At 42.0% G+C, this 16,751-nt stretch overlaps 3 protein-coding genes across 3 annotated transcripts; 2 read left to right on the forward strand and 1 right to left on the reverse strand.

Moving 5' to 3' along the window:
* Nucleotides 1-2,149: 2,149 nt before the first annotated feature.
* On the reverse strand, nt 2,150-6,219 carry eif1 (eukaryotic translation initiation factor 1). The gene is made up of 4 exons (XM_071514247.1): nt 6,039-6,219; nt 4,592-4,755; nt 3,862-3,963; nt 2,150-2,671 (listed from the first exon to the last, which is right to left on the reverse strand). The coding sequence occupies exons 1-4, from the start codon at nt 6,067-6,069 to the stop codon at nt 2,627-2,629; spliced, it is 342 nt and encodes a 113-aa protein (XP_071370348.1). The 5' UTR covers nt 6,070-6,219; the 3' UTR covers nt 2,150-2,626.
* Nucleotides 6,220-8,643: 2,424 nt separating this feature from the next.
* LOC139640084 (GTPase IMAP family member 7-like) lies at nt 8,644-9,990 on the forward strand. The gene is made up of 4 exons (XM_071514248.1): nt 8,644-8,668; nt 9,169-9,390; nt 9,424-9,884; nt 9,970-9,990. The coding sequence occupies exons 1-4, from the start codon at nt 8,644-8,646 to the stop codon at nt 9,988-9,990; spliced, it is 729 nt and encodes a 242-aa protein (XP_071370349.1).
* Nucleotides 9,991-11,034: 1,044 nt separating this feature from the next.
* On the forward strand, nt 11,035-15,241 carry LOC139640082 (GTPase IMAP family member 8-like). The gene is made up of 3 exons (XM_071514246.1): nt 11,035-11,952; nt 12,251-12,378; nt 14,625-15,241. Exons 1-3 carry the CDS (start codon nt 11,324-11,326, stop codon nt 15,239-15,241), a joined length of 1,374 nt encoding a protein of 457 aa, XP_071370347.1. The 5' UTR covers nt 11,035-11,323.
* The last annotated feature ends 1,510 nt before the right edge of the window (nt 15,242-16,751 follow it).

Below are 16,751 nucleotides of genomic sequence, written 5' to 3' on the forward strand. Positions count from 1 at the left end.
TCGGGTCGGGTTGCAGACCTCTATCTGCACTCCTCCTTCACACGTTCGCCCCAAAGCAAAAAGGGGCGGCGGTTTGCATTTTGAGTTCAGCGCCCAGAAATGAGACGAAACGTGACGTCAGGAAACTCTAAACCCACCGCACACCGCTTTGGATTTTCACTCTTTTAAGTTTCTATTCGTCACTTCCTGTGTGGAGAGGATTTCCCCGCCGGTGATCTGAACCGACTACAGGAAACTTAGTTCCCCCAAAAACAGCAAGGGATTATGGGTAGAAGGAGACGGATGCAGGTTCCTCATGCTTGCAAAGCCTGGCAGAACAAAATGAAGTCTGGAGTCTTTTTTGGGGGGTTTTTTTGGTTGTTTTGGTGTGTATTGGTCTGTAAATCCATTTTTAACATCCTATGTTTTATCAATCACTTGTAAAGCACTTTGAAATGCATTTGATTTGTTTGAAAGGTGCTATAGAAATACAGTTTGATTGATTGATTGATTGATTATACTGTCAGCCAAAGAACAAAGTGTGAGTTAATTACAATACAATAAAATAAATGATACAAAAGAAAAACTGGAGCACAAAATAATAATTTACTACTTCAAAGACATCAAGTGCTGCATCTACTGTGATGTTACCTGCTGTCAGAGTGTTTTCAGGTCAGTGTGTTCTGACTGACTGTTGGGAGAAAACTAGTGTTGCCGTTTCACTAGTGATTTGATTTTGACACGCTGCATTGTTTTGGTGCATTTTGGGCGTTAAATGTGCCAAACTGCATGTTAGTGCAGAGAAGAGTTTTGAAAAAATAGTGAGAAATGCTTGTAACCAATTGTAAAAAAACAACAAAACTGTAAATCATTTCTTAAAATACAATTTTCCCAGAGGCTTCACTGTAATATCTTACCTACTGCCTGTATTATATTTTGTGTATTTTCCTGTCTTTTATTTACCATTTTCTTATCTGTGAAGCATTTGGTACCCCAAAAACCTGCTGCAGAAGGAACTAACCACCAAAGTCAAGCCTGGAAATATACCCCCCCCCCCCACACACACACACACACACACACACACACACCACGAAAAACAAGACAGGTTATATCAACTGCAGGTTTTTTTTTATTGAATCAAATGTGGCATTTGCAAAACAGACTTGCTCCCCTCCATCATGATCTTCAGTCACAGGAGCACAGTATGACCTGGCCATGGCTTTGATTTAAAACATATTAATTCACTTTAGCTTCACAACTTCTTAAACCCAATCTTTATATATTATTGCAGTGTAGAAAATGAAAAGATTCAAGTCTCTCTAACAGACGTTTGGTACCAAGATTTGTATTTGGACCAAACCAGAGTGCTGAACTGACGTCAGAGCGGGAAACTAGCTTGGTCTACTGGTAAATCCCAAATCAGACTTTTATTTTCTACCAGGCAATTAGATTTTTTTTGGGAGTACAACCTCTAAATGAAGCGGCTGGTAGAGTAGAAACTCACAAGCCAGAGCCAAAGATTTCCCAGCATTTGACAGCTGATTTCCCGCTCTGGAGTCGGTTCATTATCCGTTTACTTCTGCAAATTATGACTCATGCTCCTCATTACAGACCGTGCTTTAACCGCAGCAAACAATCGCCAGTGAACACCCATTTAATTAGTCGATACTTGGATTTATTTGCATCAAGAAAAAACAAATTACAGAATTAGAAAATTATGCGTTATTGTCAAAATAATAATAAAAAAAAAAAAAAAAACTTGAGGGAAGAAGCACAACGCTGCCGGCTGGCCAAGTGGAGGTGAAGATGGTCGACGCTCCACATCCTCTGCTGAGTGTAAGGAGGGAGCAGGCGGGCGGTCGGACACGGAAACGCTCCCAGCGGGCGAGCTAAGCGGACCGGGGAGGGAAACCTCGTCTTTATGTTGGCAAAACTACACAGAACACCTTCCTGGATGTGGGGGGGAAAAAAATGCCTCAAAACGCCAAGCATCCCCTTTAATATTTGATTCCCCCCCCCAGGCTCACTGCAGCCTGTGTTAAATCTAAAAATCGCCCACTTCAGCTTTGAACACTGATGTCGCCAATGACCCCCCCCCCCCCTTACACCCCCCCACCCACCCCTTCAACCCTCCGCCACCCTCAAAATCCACCATGACACCACTCCAACGTATGGAGACTCATCGTTTTATTGAAACACCTTGTAGTACAAAACAAAAAAGTTACATGAAACGGTGCCTCCTTATTGTGGCACAAGACCTAAAAAAAAAAAAAAAAAAAAGAAGAAAAAATAACCCGAGGGGAGGGGGGGAGGGGGAGAGGAAGTGTGTGGGAGGGTCATCACCACTCGTCCCTGATGTTGTGTGGAGCTGCAGTGGTGTGTCTTTGCGAGAGCGAGCCTGCCCCCTGGTGTCGTAGGGGGGTACTGGTGTTACAGAGTCCCATGTTGTTCAAGAGGTAAAACTGCTGTGTTAGCTAATAGGAGCTGGTGGGGCTGCTAGGAGGGGGGGAGAGGGGGGAGGAAGAGCAACAGCAGCACATAGGAGGAGGAGGAGGGGGAGGAGGAGGAGGGGGGGAGGAGAGGAGGGAGGGGAGCCGAGGGATTCGAGTGGCGTTTCAGGAGAGAAGGGGAGGGCTGCCGGCAGCTTTTAGAAGCCGTGGACTTTGAGCTGTTCCTCCTTGGCCAGGTCAATCTGCAGAGAGAGAGGAGAGAGAAGAGAGGGGGGGAGAGAAGAGGAGTTAGACACTGAAGCAACCTCTGGCCTCTAGTCAGCGTGCTGCGTTCACAAGCCACTGATAGACAGCTGATTGACAGTCGACCCTGGAGTCAACCTGGCAATGTTTACCACAACACAAAGAAAAGATATGTTGTTACATGCCCATGAAAGGCTATCCTATCAGTCAATAGTTTAATTCCAAGATGCTACATTTACTTTAGGGAAAAATATCGGTAATATCTACTTTCAATCTTTAAGTATAGGTTTCAAAATTACATTAGATAGCAGTGCATGATACTCTGCTTTCATGCCAGCAATCTCATAACAGCTCTATTTTCTCCAATTTTCTTGTAATGAAAACATCTGTATTGTTGTGAATGCTCGACTCATCGATTCTTGTTAACAAGGCAACTGAATGGATCAGAGAAACGCAGAAAGTTGTTGCATGCACACACATCCAAACTATGATGGGGCACTTAACACTGGACGGTGAGATAGGAAAGGACAAAAAATATATATATAAGACTACCAAGCAAATTTAACTGGCAGCTTTTTGACCCAAGAACAAACGCCTGACCGAAGGGCTTGAGGCTGAAACCCCAGGCCGATCCATGCAGTGTGAGCACATGCAGAGGACGCTGCTCACCAGGATTATGGGTATGACAGTGATGCAACGGGCAGCAACGGAGTGCCCATAATGACAGTAAAGAACCCCCTCAAGGCTACTGGGGCTTTTATACAAGTTCCAAAATGAAACAGAAGTGGCCAGGAGATCTGGTTGACCAACAGGGTCTCCTATTGCCTCACTTGCCAATGGGCTGTGAGCCAAGAAAGATTTTACTGTCCAAAATAAAGAGTTTTTTGTAGATATGTCACCTGCATGTACCTAACACCCTTTTATATAGAATTAGGCACTGTGGCAAGTTAAGCGCAACAGAATTCAAATAAGAGCATATTTTAAAGCATTGTTTTTCACTGGCACTTTGTCAACCGAGTAGAGAAGCACAGAATGTACTTTGTGCCGTGTTTAGTTTCATTTGCACACATTTGGCGTTGCAGGTAGAGATCTGGTGTTATAAATAGCAGAGTCATTCGACTACGATGTAAAGAGGCCGCGATATCTGATGACTATATAAAAAGAAGGTGATGTCTAATATGAGACCCACATCGATGAGGAACTGGCAGATATTCTTGCGCTGGTCTCCCTGCAGCTGGATCACTTCACCATACTCTGGGTGCTCAATCACTGTCCCATTGCAGGCAAACTTCTGTTGAGGGGCGAGAAGAGGGAGAGACAGAAGAACAATGAGTCAGAGGGCCAGAAAACACAAGGACACACTCTTTCTCTCAAAAGAAATAAAATGTTTTCACTCAGCATGATTTGGTGACATTCCATTATCATGGTGTGAAACATCTACTGAATTTACAATAACTACCACAGTTTGACTGGTGGAAAATAGTGAGGAAATTATGGGGGATATAACACCGATCTCCAATGGAAGTAAACTGTTGGGTCAAAACAAGTACATTATGACTAATGTTTAAAGACAGAGTATTATGTTAACGCAAACAGCTCCAACCTAATATGCTGTATAACCATTTTGGAATACTTAGGAAATTATTTTTTTTCTCAATCAAGGGCTTAAAACTACCTGTTAGCCCTTAAGAAAACCAAAATCGATTCAATGAGTCACTATTTTTCAAAATAGCAGACATCTCATCTTGGAATTACGGTTACAAACACAAGACTTGGCGGTGTCGTAGAAAAATAAAACCCTGACATGTGTCCCTCAGTTGTGTAAGACTATGTGCAAAGCTTCCCTTTTATCCATCCCGGATCGTTCTACAAAAAAATGGGAAACTTGGAAATAAAGTGTGACCATCCCAACACAGTACCTTCTTGAAGGCCTTGACTAGCTTCTTCTTGTCATAGTCGGCGGAAATGCCCTGGACGGTGGTGAGGGTCTTCCTGCCGTTCCTCTGTTGGATTCTTATGTGGATGTAGTCCTCTGTCCCGGCTGGGAGGCGGTCATCACCCTTAGTTGCATCAGCAAAGGGGTCTGGAGGGGGGGGAGGGGAAGAGGACAATAGAGGATGTGTAATTAGAGCAACAATAAAAGCAGCAGACATTAAAGAAAGAAATGGCCCAGGCAGTGGTATACAAGGACAGAATCCAAGTTGAAAAAACAGAAATGAATATTAATGCTACCAATGGCGGTCTAAATGGGTCAGCTTGCTTAAAAATACTTTACCACCGAACTGCAGCCATAGAAAAAAAAAAGTACAGGCCTGCTAAGGTTACAAGCAGAATCACTGCAGCACACCAAGGATTCAAGTTCCTTAAATTAAACCCTGATCCAGGTAATCTTCGTGGGACAATCCCTTTAGACAAAGGACGACCACAAATCAAACCCTCGCAAGGTGACAACTGCTTACTCATGAGGCCTACCGCTAGCTAACACTGCTATACACGGCTGCATAATTGCTGCAATCGCCGTTAGCAAAGTGCAAAAACGCCATCTCGGTCTATTCATGTTATCATACGCGTCGACGCTGGGGTTAGCTCCCGATCAGAAGACTTTAGTGATAAAAACACAAAGCTGATGGCGGATAAGCTTTCACCTTCAGCTGCTGTGGTACAACGCCAGCGCCTGAACCTAGCGCACAGACCGCTTAGCTAAACTGCTTCCTTGCAACAGCGCCGACTCTCCCCACAGTCCATGAGCTGTCATCTGGCAGCAGCCACAGCTTTCCGAGTTGGACGGGTCATATTTCAAATGAAGGATTGCGCAGACGTGCAGCAAGCTAAATATACAGCTAAGCGGCTTGCAGACATTTGGCAGCGGTGGCCATTGCTAAGTGGCTCACCGTTAGCTAGCGTTTTAGAGATGGCTAGAAAAATAAGGGCCTGCTGTTTTTTTTTTTACATTGACGCTAGACGGAGGCCAGCCAAGTTATCGAACCCACGTGAAAAAATATTACAACGGTCATTTCAGAGCGATTTCAAATTCATCATGTATATTATTTCTCAAATTTACGATCCGAAGAATAAGCTAACACGCTAGCGAGATTGAGGCCTAATGGCGGCCAGTTAGTGTTAGCAAAGGCCTGCTAATCGGCTAACACGACCAAGTCAGACAAACCTGTACATTTAATTACAGCAGCCATTTGGATTATGCCCAAAATATCATCAGAAACATTTTCGACGAATTCAAAATAGAGTAACACTGACAGGAAATCAGGAATTCGATATTGTCAGTTCGTTGCTATTCCAAGCTGGCTAACGGTAGCAGTCGCCCTTCCCCCACCTTGTTTGTCGGTTCAGTTTGGTGAAATGGCTTACCAAAAGTTTGGAGGTTCTGGATAGCGGACATACGATAAGATTTGCTTTCCTTTCGGATAATAACTTGGTTAGCGAGCGGTTCGTCGGCTAACTTTGAGTTTTCAGTCGTATTTAGGATCCTCCTGTTAACGGGGACGACGCTTGGATCGGCTTCGGAAGCTCTCACAAAATGGAGACCGTTGAGCTCGTACAAGTGAAAAACAAGGCTTTATAGCCCCGCCCCGAAACCAACGTCCGCACGTCGCTGACGTACGTAATGACGGACGTCGCCGGACACTGCGCCCATTTCTTTCTAAACGTGCGCTTTACCGGAAAGGTGACGTCATTATTTTGCCATCCTTGGTGATAGGAAAATTACAAAAGTTTTTTATGGGAAATTAACAAAATAATTTATAAATGATTGATGATGAATAAATTATTTCAAAAGTCAAGACTCACATTGGTGTATTTACTTTTAATATATCTTATTAGTTAGTTGGTTTTATTATTGCTTTTTCATTACTTTTTATCATTTAAATTCAGTTTTATCTCTGAACTGAACTCTATCTATCTATCTTTCTATCTATCTATCTATCTACCTACCTACCTACCTACCTATCTATCTATCTATCTACCTACCTACCTACCTATCTATCTATCTATCTATCTATCTCTAGCACAGTGTCGGCGGGGCCTTCATAGATGACGTCATTATTCAGCCATCCTTGGTGAAAGGGAAATTACAAAAGTAGGCCTATAGCCTTATGGGAAATTAAGAAAATTATTTATTTTGTTGGTTTTATTATTGCTTTTTCATCACTATTTGTCACATCTATCTATCTATCATCCATCTATCTATCTATCTATCTATCTATCATCCATCTATCTATCTATCTATCTATCCATCTATCTATCATCCATCCATCTATCTATCTATCTATCTGCAGATACGGTGTTTTTCTATTTTTCCTTCACAGTGTAGGCTGGGTCTTCATTCATAGACAACAGAGCTATAACACACTGTGACCAGAGCAAACTACGGAGCCCCTAAAGTCCCGAAAGGTGATATTTTTTTATCTTGTGCGCACAAGTTATTATCTTGTGCGCACAAGATATTTATCTTGTGGGAACAAGTTAATTATCTTGTGGGAACAAGATATACGGAGCCCCCAAAGTCCCGAAAGGTGATATTTTTTTATCTTGTGCGCACAAGTTATTATCTTGTGCGCACAAGATAATTAACTTGTTCCCACTAGATAAATATCTTGTGTGCACAAGATCCATATCTTGTGCGCACAAGATAAAAAAATATCACCTTTTGGGACTTTAGGGGCTCCGTAGCAAACTAATTAGTAATGATGTGTATTAAAAATATATATCATTTGACTTCTAATCTGACAGTCCTCAAACTGGTCAGGTAACAGTGGCATGTATTAAGGGAGGGAACTGGAAAGAGGCTATAATATAAAGAAAGAAAATGAAACTATTCAGCAGCAAGACATCAACACTGACACGACATCACAGATCAACTGCCTTTACAAGACAAACATGGCCAGCAAACTTTCTCAGCCTCATAAGTACATTTAATGTACAGTATACTACTCAGGGCAGCATTTGGGTTTGGCAAAGCACAGACATTTTTTCATAAATATAAACCAGCAGTAAAGTCACAAAAAAAGATTCATTATTTATTAAGTAGCTTTCAGTGAAATCTTACTTTCACCTCTAACTGCAACAAGCAATAATAATCAATACTTACTAACACACAATATATAAAGATAAGATAAATAAATCAATCAAATTATGGACAGCACAGGGGGAGAAATTAACACAATCCATCAGCTAAATGCTGGAACATTTTGGCTGTGGCTGTAGGATTGTTTACCTGCCACTTTAGCAGGTAACTGACCTTCGTTTGGTGGTTCAGTTCTTCTAAAAATATGGTTGGCTGGTATGGTGGGGAAATTTCCAGTTATGAAACAAGCGGTGAGGAATCCTGCCTGTCCAGTCTCTACTGGAAGATGTGCAGCTCACAGTGTCTGTGTATTTGCTGGTTGGGATGCAAGAAATGACTGGAGGCGAAGACTTGTTTTTGTTTTTGTATTGGTATTGTTTTTTTATGTTTTGCTTTGCATTGCTGTTATATCTGTTGAATTGTACATGTAGGCATTTTTCCCAATCAATCAATCAATCAATCAATCAATCAATCAATCAACCAATCAATTAATCAATCATTTGATCCACCAATTGATCAATTCACAATACTTTAAAGACCAAGTCAGAGATTCTTATCGACCCACTGACCATGAAGATGAAGCATAACAGCTTCCTGGATGGATCACACTTAGTGCTTCAGGACGATCACACTGTGCCACACATCAAGGTTTACCAGTTAAGACAAATCAATCAGAATGACCAGTGTGTTGTTGGGAGGAGCTGGAAGGACTGGGCTGACAGGAAGTCACGCACACAAAATACTGACCCATTTAATACTTAACATTACATGCATCTTATTCAGATTTGATCTGGACAAAACTTAACTGTGTACAAATATTGGTAAAAATGCATGAAAGACAGTGAAAACAGGTCATCTGATCACCCCATATTGCTCAGGAAGAGGTCAGAGATGGATTTGGTCACTTTGAAGCCAAGTGTGAATAAAGTGTGCATTGCCTGGAAATGATTATAAACATGAGTTTTGTCTGTTGTTATGTACTCAGCTGTATTTTCTATATTATTGATCCTTCTTATGTAATAAAAATGATTCAGACTTGATTATGGCAAAACATACGGAGCCCCTCTGGGGCCACATGGTAGAAAAAAAAAACTTGATGTGTAAATCCGTGCGAACGGATCTGTAAACTGTGACTACGGATTTCTAAACCGTGCCCTCGGATTCACAATCTGTGCTAACGGATTTGTAAACTGTGCAAATGGATTTGTATTGTGAATCCGAGGGCACGGTTTTGAAATCCATTCGCACAGTTTACACATCAAGTTTTTTTTTTCCACCATGTGACCCCAGAGGGGCTCCGTAAAAACACATTTATGGTTTTGCATTAATTAAAAGACAGACTTGTCAGACTGGACTTGGATGTGGATGTCAAGACTCTTACAACAACAATAATGTCCTTGTAAAATTCTCCAACAGAGCAACAACAATCAAAGGAACCAGAACTGCGGATTGTGCTTGTTGGGAAGACTGGAGTTGGGAAAAGTGCAGCAGGAAACACCATCTTGAGGAGAAAAGCTTTCATCTCTCAGCTGTCCTCTTCCTCAGTGACAACACAGTGCCAGAAGGAAACAGGAGAGTTGGATGGAAAATCTCTGGCTGTTATTGATACTCCAGGTCTGTCTGAAACCACAAAACCAGATGGACTCCCTAGTTTGTCTGACACCAAAGCACGAGATGAGGTGGTGGAAGAAATCATAAGATGCATGTCATTTGCTTCTCCTGGTCCTCATGTGTTCCTGGTTGTGCTCCAAAGGGGCAGATTCACACCCCAAGAACAGGAAACAGTGAGAATCATTCAGAAAATCTTTGGCAAAGAGGCAGAATGTTACACTCTGGCCTTGTTCACCCGTGGAGATGATCTGAAGGCTGAAGGAGGTTCCATAGACAGATTAATTGGTGATAATCCAACTCTTCGCAACTTCATCAGGGAATGCCATGGGGGATACCATGTTTTTGACAACAGAGACGCAGATCCCTCTCAAGTCATTGAGCTCCTGCAGAAGATTGACAGTATGGTTCAGAGAAACGGAGGAAGCCACTACACCAATGAAATGTTCAAGGAGGCTGAGAGAGCCATAAGAGAAGAAAAGCAACGCCTTCTGACAGAAAATCCTATCCTGACGCCCGAAGCAGCAAGTAAAACTGCTGAGAAAGACAATTCATTCATTAAAAAGTTGGGCGCTCTCCTGATAGCTGCACTTGGAGTTGCTGTTGTAGTGTGGAATGGAAGTAAATTAGTTTCATCTGCTGGTGGTGCACTGTCGGCTGCAGTGAGAGGTTCAATGGAAGGTGCAGTGAGAGGTTCAGTGGAAGGTGCAGTGAGAGGTTCAGTAGTAGGTACAGTGAAAGGTTCAGTAGTAGGTACAGTGAAAGGTGCAGTGAGAGGTTCAGTGGAAGGTGCAGTGAGAGGTTCAGTGGAAGGTGCAGTGAGAGGTTCAGTGGAAGGTGCAGTGAGAGGTACAGTGGGAGATGTAGTGGGAGGTGCAGTGGGAGATGTAGTGGGAGGTGCAGTGGGAGGTGCAGTGGGAGATGTAGTGGGAGGTGCAGTGGGAGGTGCAGTGGGAGATGTAGTGGGAGGCGCAGTGAGAGGTGACGTCAGAGCTGATGTGGGAGATGTAGTGGGTGTGGCTGTGACAGGTGCAGTGAGAGGTGCAGTGAAATGTGCAGTAGGAGGTGAAGTTGGAGGTGTAGTTGGAGATGTAGTTGGAGATGTAGTGGGAAGTGCGGTGAGAAGTGCCGTGGGAGGTGCTAGGTGCAGTGAGAGGTGAAGAAAGATGTTTTGGAACCTGTGGTATCGGGAATTGTTGATGCAGCAGGTCTTATGGGTTTGGAGAAATGCATTAAACGGTGACTCTTCAATATTCCCAGTCTTAGTCAGTAGTTTGAGCTGATCAGACCAATGCTTACAAGAAAATCGTGGTAGGTGTAGGGTTAATTAATTGGCTATTCATACTGCATGTGCCTTAGTTGACCACAATTGGTGTATTTTGACCAATTGCAGGCAGGGCCAGAGGCTCGGATTGCATCTATGTAGTGGTCTGCAGCTACAATTTTAAAAACAGGCATTTTATGTATTTTTGCTCCTTTGGTATTGCATTTTATACTACATTGTTTTAATAAGTTAACATTGCTAGCTGTCAAGCACTAATTAGGTAGCATTATTTGAAAATTGAGAATAAATGATAAGAAAAAGTCAGTAAAATTACTTTCTAGCTTACTATCTACCACAACAGTGGATCAAGCATGCTCCAAGCATCGTTTTTGAGACGTTTATTCCTGTAGTCTTTCAAATAAAAGTTGTAGAGAACTGGGAAGCTGGGAATCCTTTTTGCACTTTGCACTATTGATCAGGAAACAAAATCACATCAGAAGGGAAACAATGAAGCATGCAAATCTGATTGACTGTTGCCAGTCAATAATCCGGACAAATTCAGCTGTGGTGACAAGCTTGTTGAGCGTCCGTACATCAGCCGAGTTTCCCTGATCATTCAGCTTTATAGGAAATAAATGGACTTCCAGTTACGTGTTGCAGCGTGAACGTACAGTGAGAATTTGACCACAATTTTGATTAATGTCAAAAAGTTTCAGACCGGTGACGCTGAGAAGTGAGCAGAGAGAGGGTGATGTGTTGGAGCGCAGAGTGACCGTGGTGGACACCCCTGGGCTCTGCAGCAGCCAGCTGTCTGAAGAGCAGGTGAGGGCGGAGCTGGAAGAAGCCCTGCAGCTGAGCGCTCCGGGTCCCCATGCCTTCCTCCTCACCCACCAGCTGGGACGCTTCACCCAGCAAGAGCAGGAAGGGATGGAGACACTGGAGAAGATGCTGTGTCCTGCAGTCAGACGTTACAGCACGGTGCTCTTCACGTACGGAGACAGACTGGGAGACACCGACATAGATCGGTTCATCAGGGAAGACGAGAACCTACAGAAGCTGCTTCAGAAATGTGGCGGGCGTTATCATGTGTTCAACAACAAAGAGACAGGAAACACTGATCAGGTCAGAGAGCTCCATGACAAAAAGTTCAGCAGAGAGGGAAAACACCAATATTATGTAAGAAGCTCTTCCCAGTCAAAGGAGTCTGCACTGAATCAAATGTGTCAAACTATGTGCTATGTTCTGCTCAGGGTTTTTTCCAGCAGGAGAGGTCTGCTGTTGGTGGCAGGAGCTGCATTAGCGTTGGGATCCATATACTACCTGATATGGCAGAAGGCGACCTGAAACATGAAAAGATGAAACTAAATCATTACTGATCAAAATCTAGGGTCAATGAAGGGTCAATGGATGAAATGATTTTTACAAGCTTTGATTCACAATTTGATTTCAGTTTTGGCTGAATGGGGTGTATCACGTTTTATTGAAAATATCTGAATTAAGAATTGTTATGACCCAGGGTCATAATTTGTATTTGAGTGTATTTGTAGTTCTGCTGTTCTTCCTCCCTGCCTGCGGGTGGCGGTGTTCACCCTGTTTGTGTGTTTTCCCCAGTCTGTTGAGTTGCAGGTGGCGGCTGGTGATTGGACGAGAGACTAATGGCGCCTACTTTAAAAGGGGCGTCTGTCCGATGCCGGCTCTCTCCTTCTTCTTCCTGGCTCTCAACCAGACAGACGTGCAGTGCTGTAGTGAACCAAGTGAACGCCGTATTGACCTAGTGCTGTAGATTGATCTCTGTTGTACATAATGTAAATAACTTCTAGAAGAGCAGTCCTGGTAGCTGTAGGGGTGGGAAGCCTTTGCCTTTGTTTCCTTTTTCTCCTGTTTATGTTAGGGAGGCAGGTAAGCTGCTTGTATTTTTCTTTGTTTTCTTTTGCTGGTTAGGTAAGTTAGTGGTTATAATTTTCAGATTGTTGTGTTTGTTATTTTGGCTGTGCTCCCCCTGACGCTTTTTCGCTGCCGTGATAAATAAATCACTTTTGTTTGGACTGCACCTGCTGTGGCACTGGTCATCCTTGGGAGTGGGGAAGGAGGGGAGTCACTTTTATGCTATGCCCGGTGTTTCCCCTAGGCCGGGCGTAACAGAATGTTTGAATAAAAGGCATCATAAAGTCAAACCCACTGTAGTTGGAGTTTATACACATACACAGGTCTAACAGGGTTGGGTAGTAACAGATTATTTGTAACAGCATTATGTTTTCTAAATTTAGAAAAAATTTAACTATTACGTTACCTAAAAAAAAAACGTATGTATTCTGATTACAGTTATTTGTGAAAAATGAGAGAATTACTTCTGGGAATACAGTTAAAATGCATTTCCATAATTTTAAATGTGTAAATAATTTGAAAGTAACTGCGTAATCACAATATATTACTGATTTTGGGTAATCCCTTGGATTATGTTACTGATTACTTTTGATGAGTTAACTAGTAACATAATGGAAAACATTTTTAAAGTAACCTGCCAAGCCCTGCAGCCTAATGCATTCCACTTGAGATTATACAGTATGTGACTGTCATCATGTGTCAACCTCTTAGGCAGTGAAATTAAAAATCCAACTTTAATTTCATGTTTGAGTAATAAATGTTACCGCTCCCTTTGATCACTTATGAGAGGTTTATTTCATTTATCCAGGGAAAATTGACTGAGCATGCAACAACTCTTAATCATTAATTTCCCACACAGATTTTCTCAGTCAGTCTGAGGATTCAGTCCTGTGCTAATGTGGCTGTAGATGTTGACACATGTATGAAAACTTACAGTGATAGAAACTTGATGGTAATCTTCTGTATGTCTGTAGTTTAAATCCACATTTATATCTCTGGCATTAAGTTGACCACATATCCAGAGTGACTTACAATCAGGTCAACAGAAGAATAAGCTTCAATTCCTAGATCATCAATATTGCAAGCAACCAGTAGAAGGAGGTCAAGGGTCAGAGGTCACAGCACCCTGATAATATTCCTGTGAACCTAGAATAGAAAAGAGATGAGCAGGGAAAATAAAGTATGAGCTATGGAGTGAAATAGAGGGTAAATAGAGGAGAAGTAGAAGGGAATGTTTTTCTGTGGTAATGATCAGGTGATCACACTCTGCTGGACATCTGGAGGAACTACAGCCATCACAGAGACAAGCTCTTCATTTTACTGACACTCCTGTCAGGGTAAAATATGAGTGAACAGGTGAGAGTTCATGATAGTGCAAGAATAATGAGCATTTGAAGTTTGTTTCCATGCTGTATATCAATTTTGAAGACAAAAAACATTGATTACTATACACTTTAAAATGTATCTATGTTATAAGTAAAGGGTGCAAGGTAGCTGACCATAATAATATTTTAGGAGTGTTATTTCACTTCCTGTTGAGTCCTCTGGAGGTGCTGACAGCCTCAACATCTGTGATGATAGGAGCTAACCTTAATACCCCAATGATAACAGCTGACATAGTAGAAGGGAAGTACACATCAGAACATCAGTTACATCGGATCCTGTGTAACGGTAAATTTCACACCTGAAATCATTCTCTAAAAGCAAGTGTCACATTTTTGGTAGATGTCTCACATTTTCTTTTGAATAAAACTCACTTTATTTGTCCGTTATGAGTGTCATAAAACACAATCTATCTTCAAGTGAAAATCAAGTAATTAAAAACTTATTAGACTTAGTGTAAGTGTTAAAAATGGCAACAAGCTTGCTGTGCGTCCACACATTGGACGAGTTTCCTCAGCTCAGCTCTGTAGAAAAAGCATGAAGTTCAATAAATACCAATATGCCAAGAGATCATGTGTGCCAAGACCAATATTGTAAAACACATTTACAATTTATGGCATCACAATGTACATTGTAATATTTTCATGATAATACTTTGGCAATATCTTCCTTTCTTGCACTTTCTCTTTTTGCTTGAAAACCCACTCCCACATATAACCTCTCTTGTTTTCAGGGTCTGTCCTCAGCACTGACCTGAGACTGGTGCTGGTAGGTCAGGAAAGAGTGGGGAAGAGTGCAGCAGGAAACACCATCCTGGGAAAGAAGGAGTTTGCCTCTAGCTTAAGTTTCAGACCGGTGACGCTGAGCAGTGAGAAGAGAGAGGGTGATGTGTTGGAGCGCAGAGTGACCGTGGTGGACACCCCTGGGCTCTGCAGCAGCCAGCTGTCTGAAGAGCAGGTGAGGGCGGAGCTGGAAGAAGCCCTGCAGCTGAGCGCTCCGGGTCCCCATGCCTTCCTCCTCACCCACCAGCTGGGACGCTTCACCCAACAAGAGCAGAAAGGGATGGAGACACTGGAGAAGATGCTGTGTCCTGCAGTCAGACGTTACACCACGGTGCTCTTCACGTACGGAGACAGACTGGGAGACACCGACATAGAGCGGTTCATCAGGGAAGACGAGAACCTACAGAAGCTGCTTCAGAAATGTGGCGGGCGTTATCATGTGTTCAACAACAAAGAGACAGGAAACACTGATCAGGTCAGAGAGCTCCTTGACAAAATAGAGTTCAGCAGAGAGGAAAACACCCACATTATGTTAGAAGCTCTTCCCAGTCAAAGGAGTCTGCACTGATTTCAATTGCGGATCAAGTTCTGACAACTGATTGTCAGATATCTTTGGTTGGTATCTAAGATACCAGTCTGAGAAAGTGTCTTTTTCTGCAGGAAAAGTCTGCTTTTGATAGCAGGAGGTGCATTAATTTTGGGATCCATATACTACCTATCAAGATGGAGGGGACTGCATGAATAAGTAATTACTAATCTAAATCACTCACTCTTTAGTGAAGGGTCGATGGATGAAATGATTTTCACACAATCACTAAGGCATTATAACTGTCTAAAATACAAATATTTAGATTATCACTAACAGCATCAAATAACGAATGACCACATCAAATAATGAACTGAACCATTGAATAATGAATGTCCATGTCAATAATTAAATTATGACATGTTGTTGTCTTATCTTATTCTTGATAATGACTTTGGACAAATTTTCTGTCATGACCTCATGTCACATTCTGTCAGTCAGTCTTATCAAGCCACTGACCATACAAATAAAACATTACAGCTTTGTGGGGTTGGAAGGTCTAGTTAGGCAGGATGCCATAAATATTGCACTACCCACTGAATAATGAATGTCCATGTCAAATATTGAAATCACGACATCAACTGCCTAACAGTAGATCCACATCTTAATAAAAAAAAATGGATAAAGCTGTTTGCTAATTCATGTGTGGAGGGTTTTTTATTTGATTTGTTCCTCTGTTAGTTGATGGTTGGCTTTTCCATATTTGACGAGTGTATTCGTCATTTGACGTTTGCCTTTGGCTTTTCATTATCTGACATGTATATTCATTATTTCATGGTTGGATTTTCCTTATTTGACGTGAATATTTGTTATTTGATGATGTAAGCATTCATCAATTGTTGTGGTCATTTGTTATTTTAAGATGTTTATTTTTATCATTAGATATGATCATTACTCCCACCAAGGAGGTAATGTTTTCGCCTGCGTCTGTGTGTTTGTCCGTCCGTCCGTCCGTCCGTCCATCTGTCCATCTGTCCATCTGTAAGCAGGAAATCTCAAAAAGGTGGCCACGGATTTGCAGGAAACTTGGTATGAAGGTTAGTTACGAGCCGAGGAAGAACTGATTAACTTTTCATTCACTGGCCAAAAGGGGGCATGGTGGTGGGCATTGCATACCACCAAAAGGTGCATAACTGCCTTGTGGGGTGTTGTCAGCCTTGGCAGAGGTCTCTTTCTAGTTTATTGTGGGGTTGTGGCACAAATCGTACTTTCACCTGTAACTGTAACAAGCAATAATGATCAATATTTATTGGCACACTTTGTAAAGATAAGATAAACAAAACTCGTAAAAAAAAGGCTGATTAACAGTCAGATACGAGTATTACTATGATTGTATATATTTATTGCTACTACTACTACTACTATATTAATGCTTCACATTCTTTCTCCACATCTCCACAAATGACAGTTAATAACTGAAAAATGTGCGGTTGTCAAATTAGAGAAGGGACAGGGTGAGAAATAAACACACTCTTTTCTACTATTTAACTAT

This window comes from Centroberyx affinis, unplaced genomic scaffold (assembly GCF_046629955.1).
Source record: "Centroberyx affinis isolate AG114_WGS23_722 - 3 ecotype Tasmania unplaced genomic scaffold, CSIRO-AGI_Caff_v1 ptg008326l_1, whole genome shotgun sequence".
Taxonomy (NCBI): Eukaryota; Metazoa; Chordata; class Actinopteri; order Beryciformes; family Berycidae; genus Centroberyx; species Centroberyx affinis.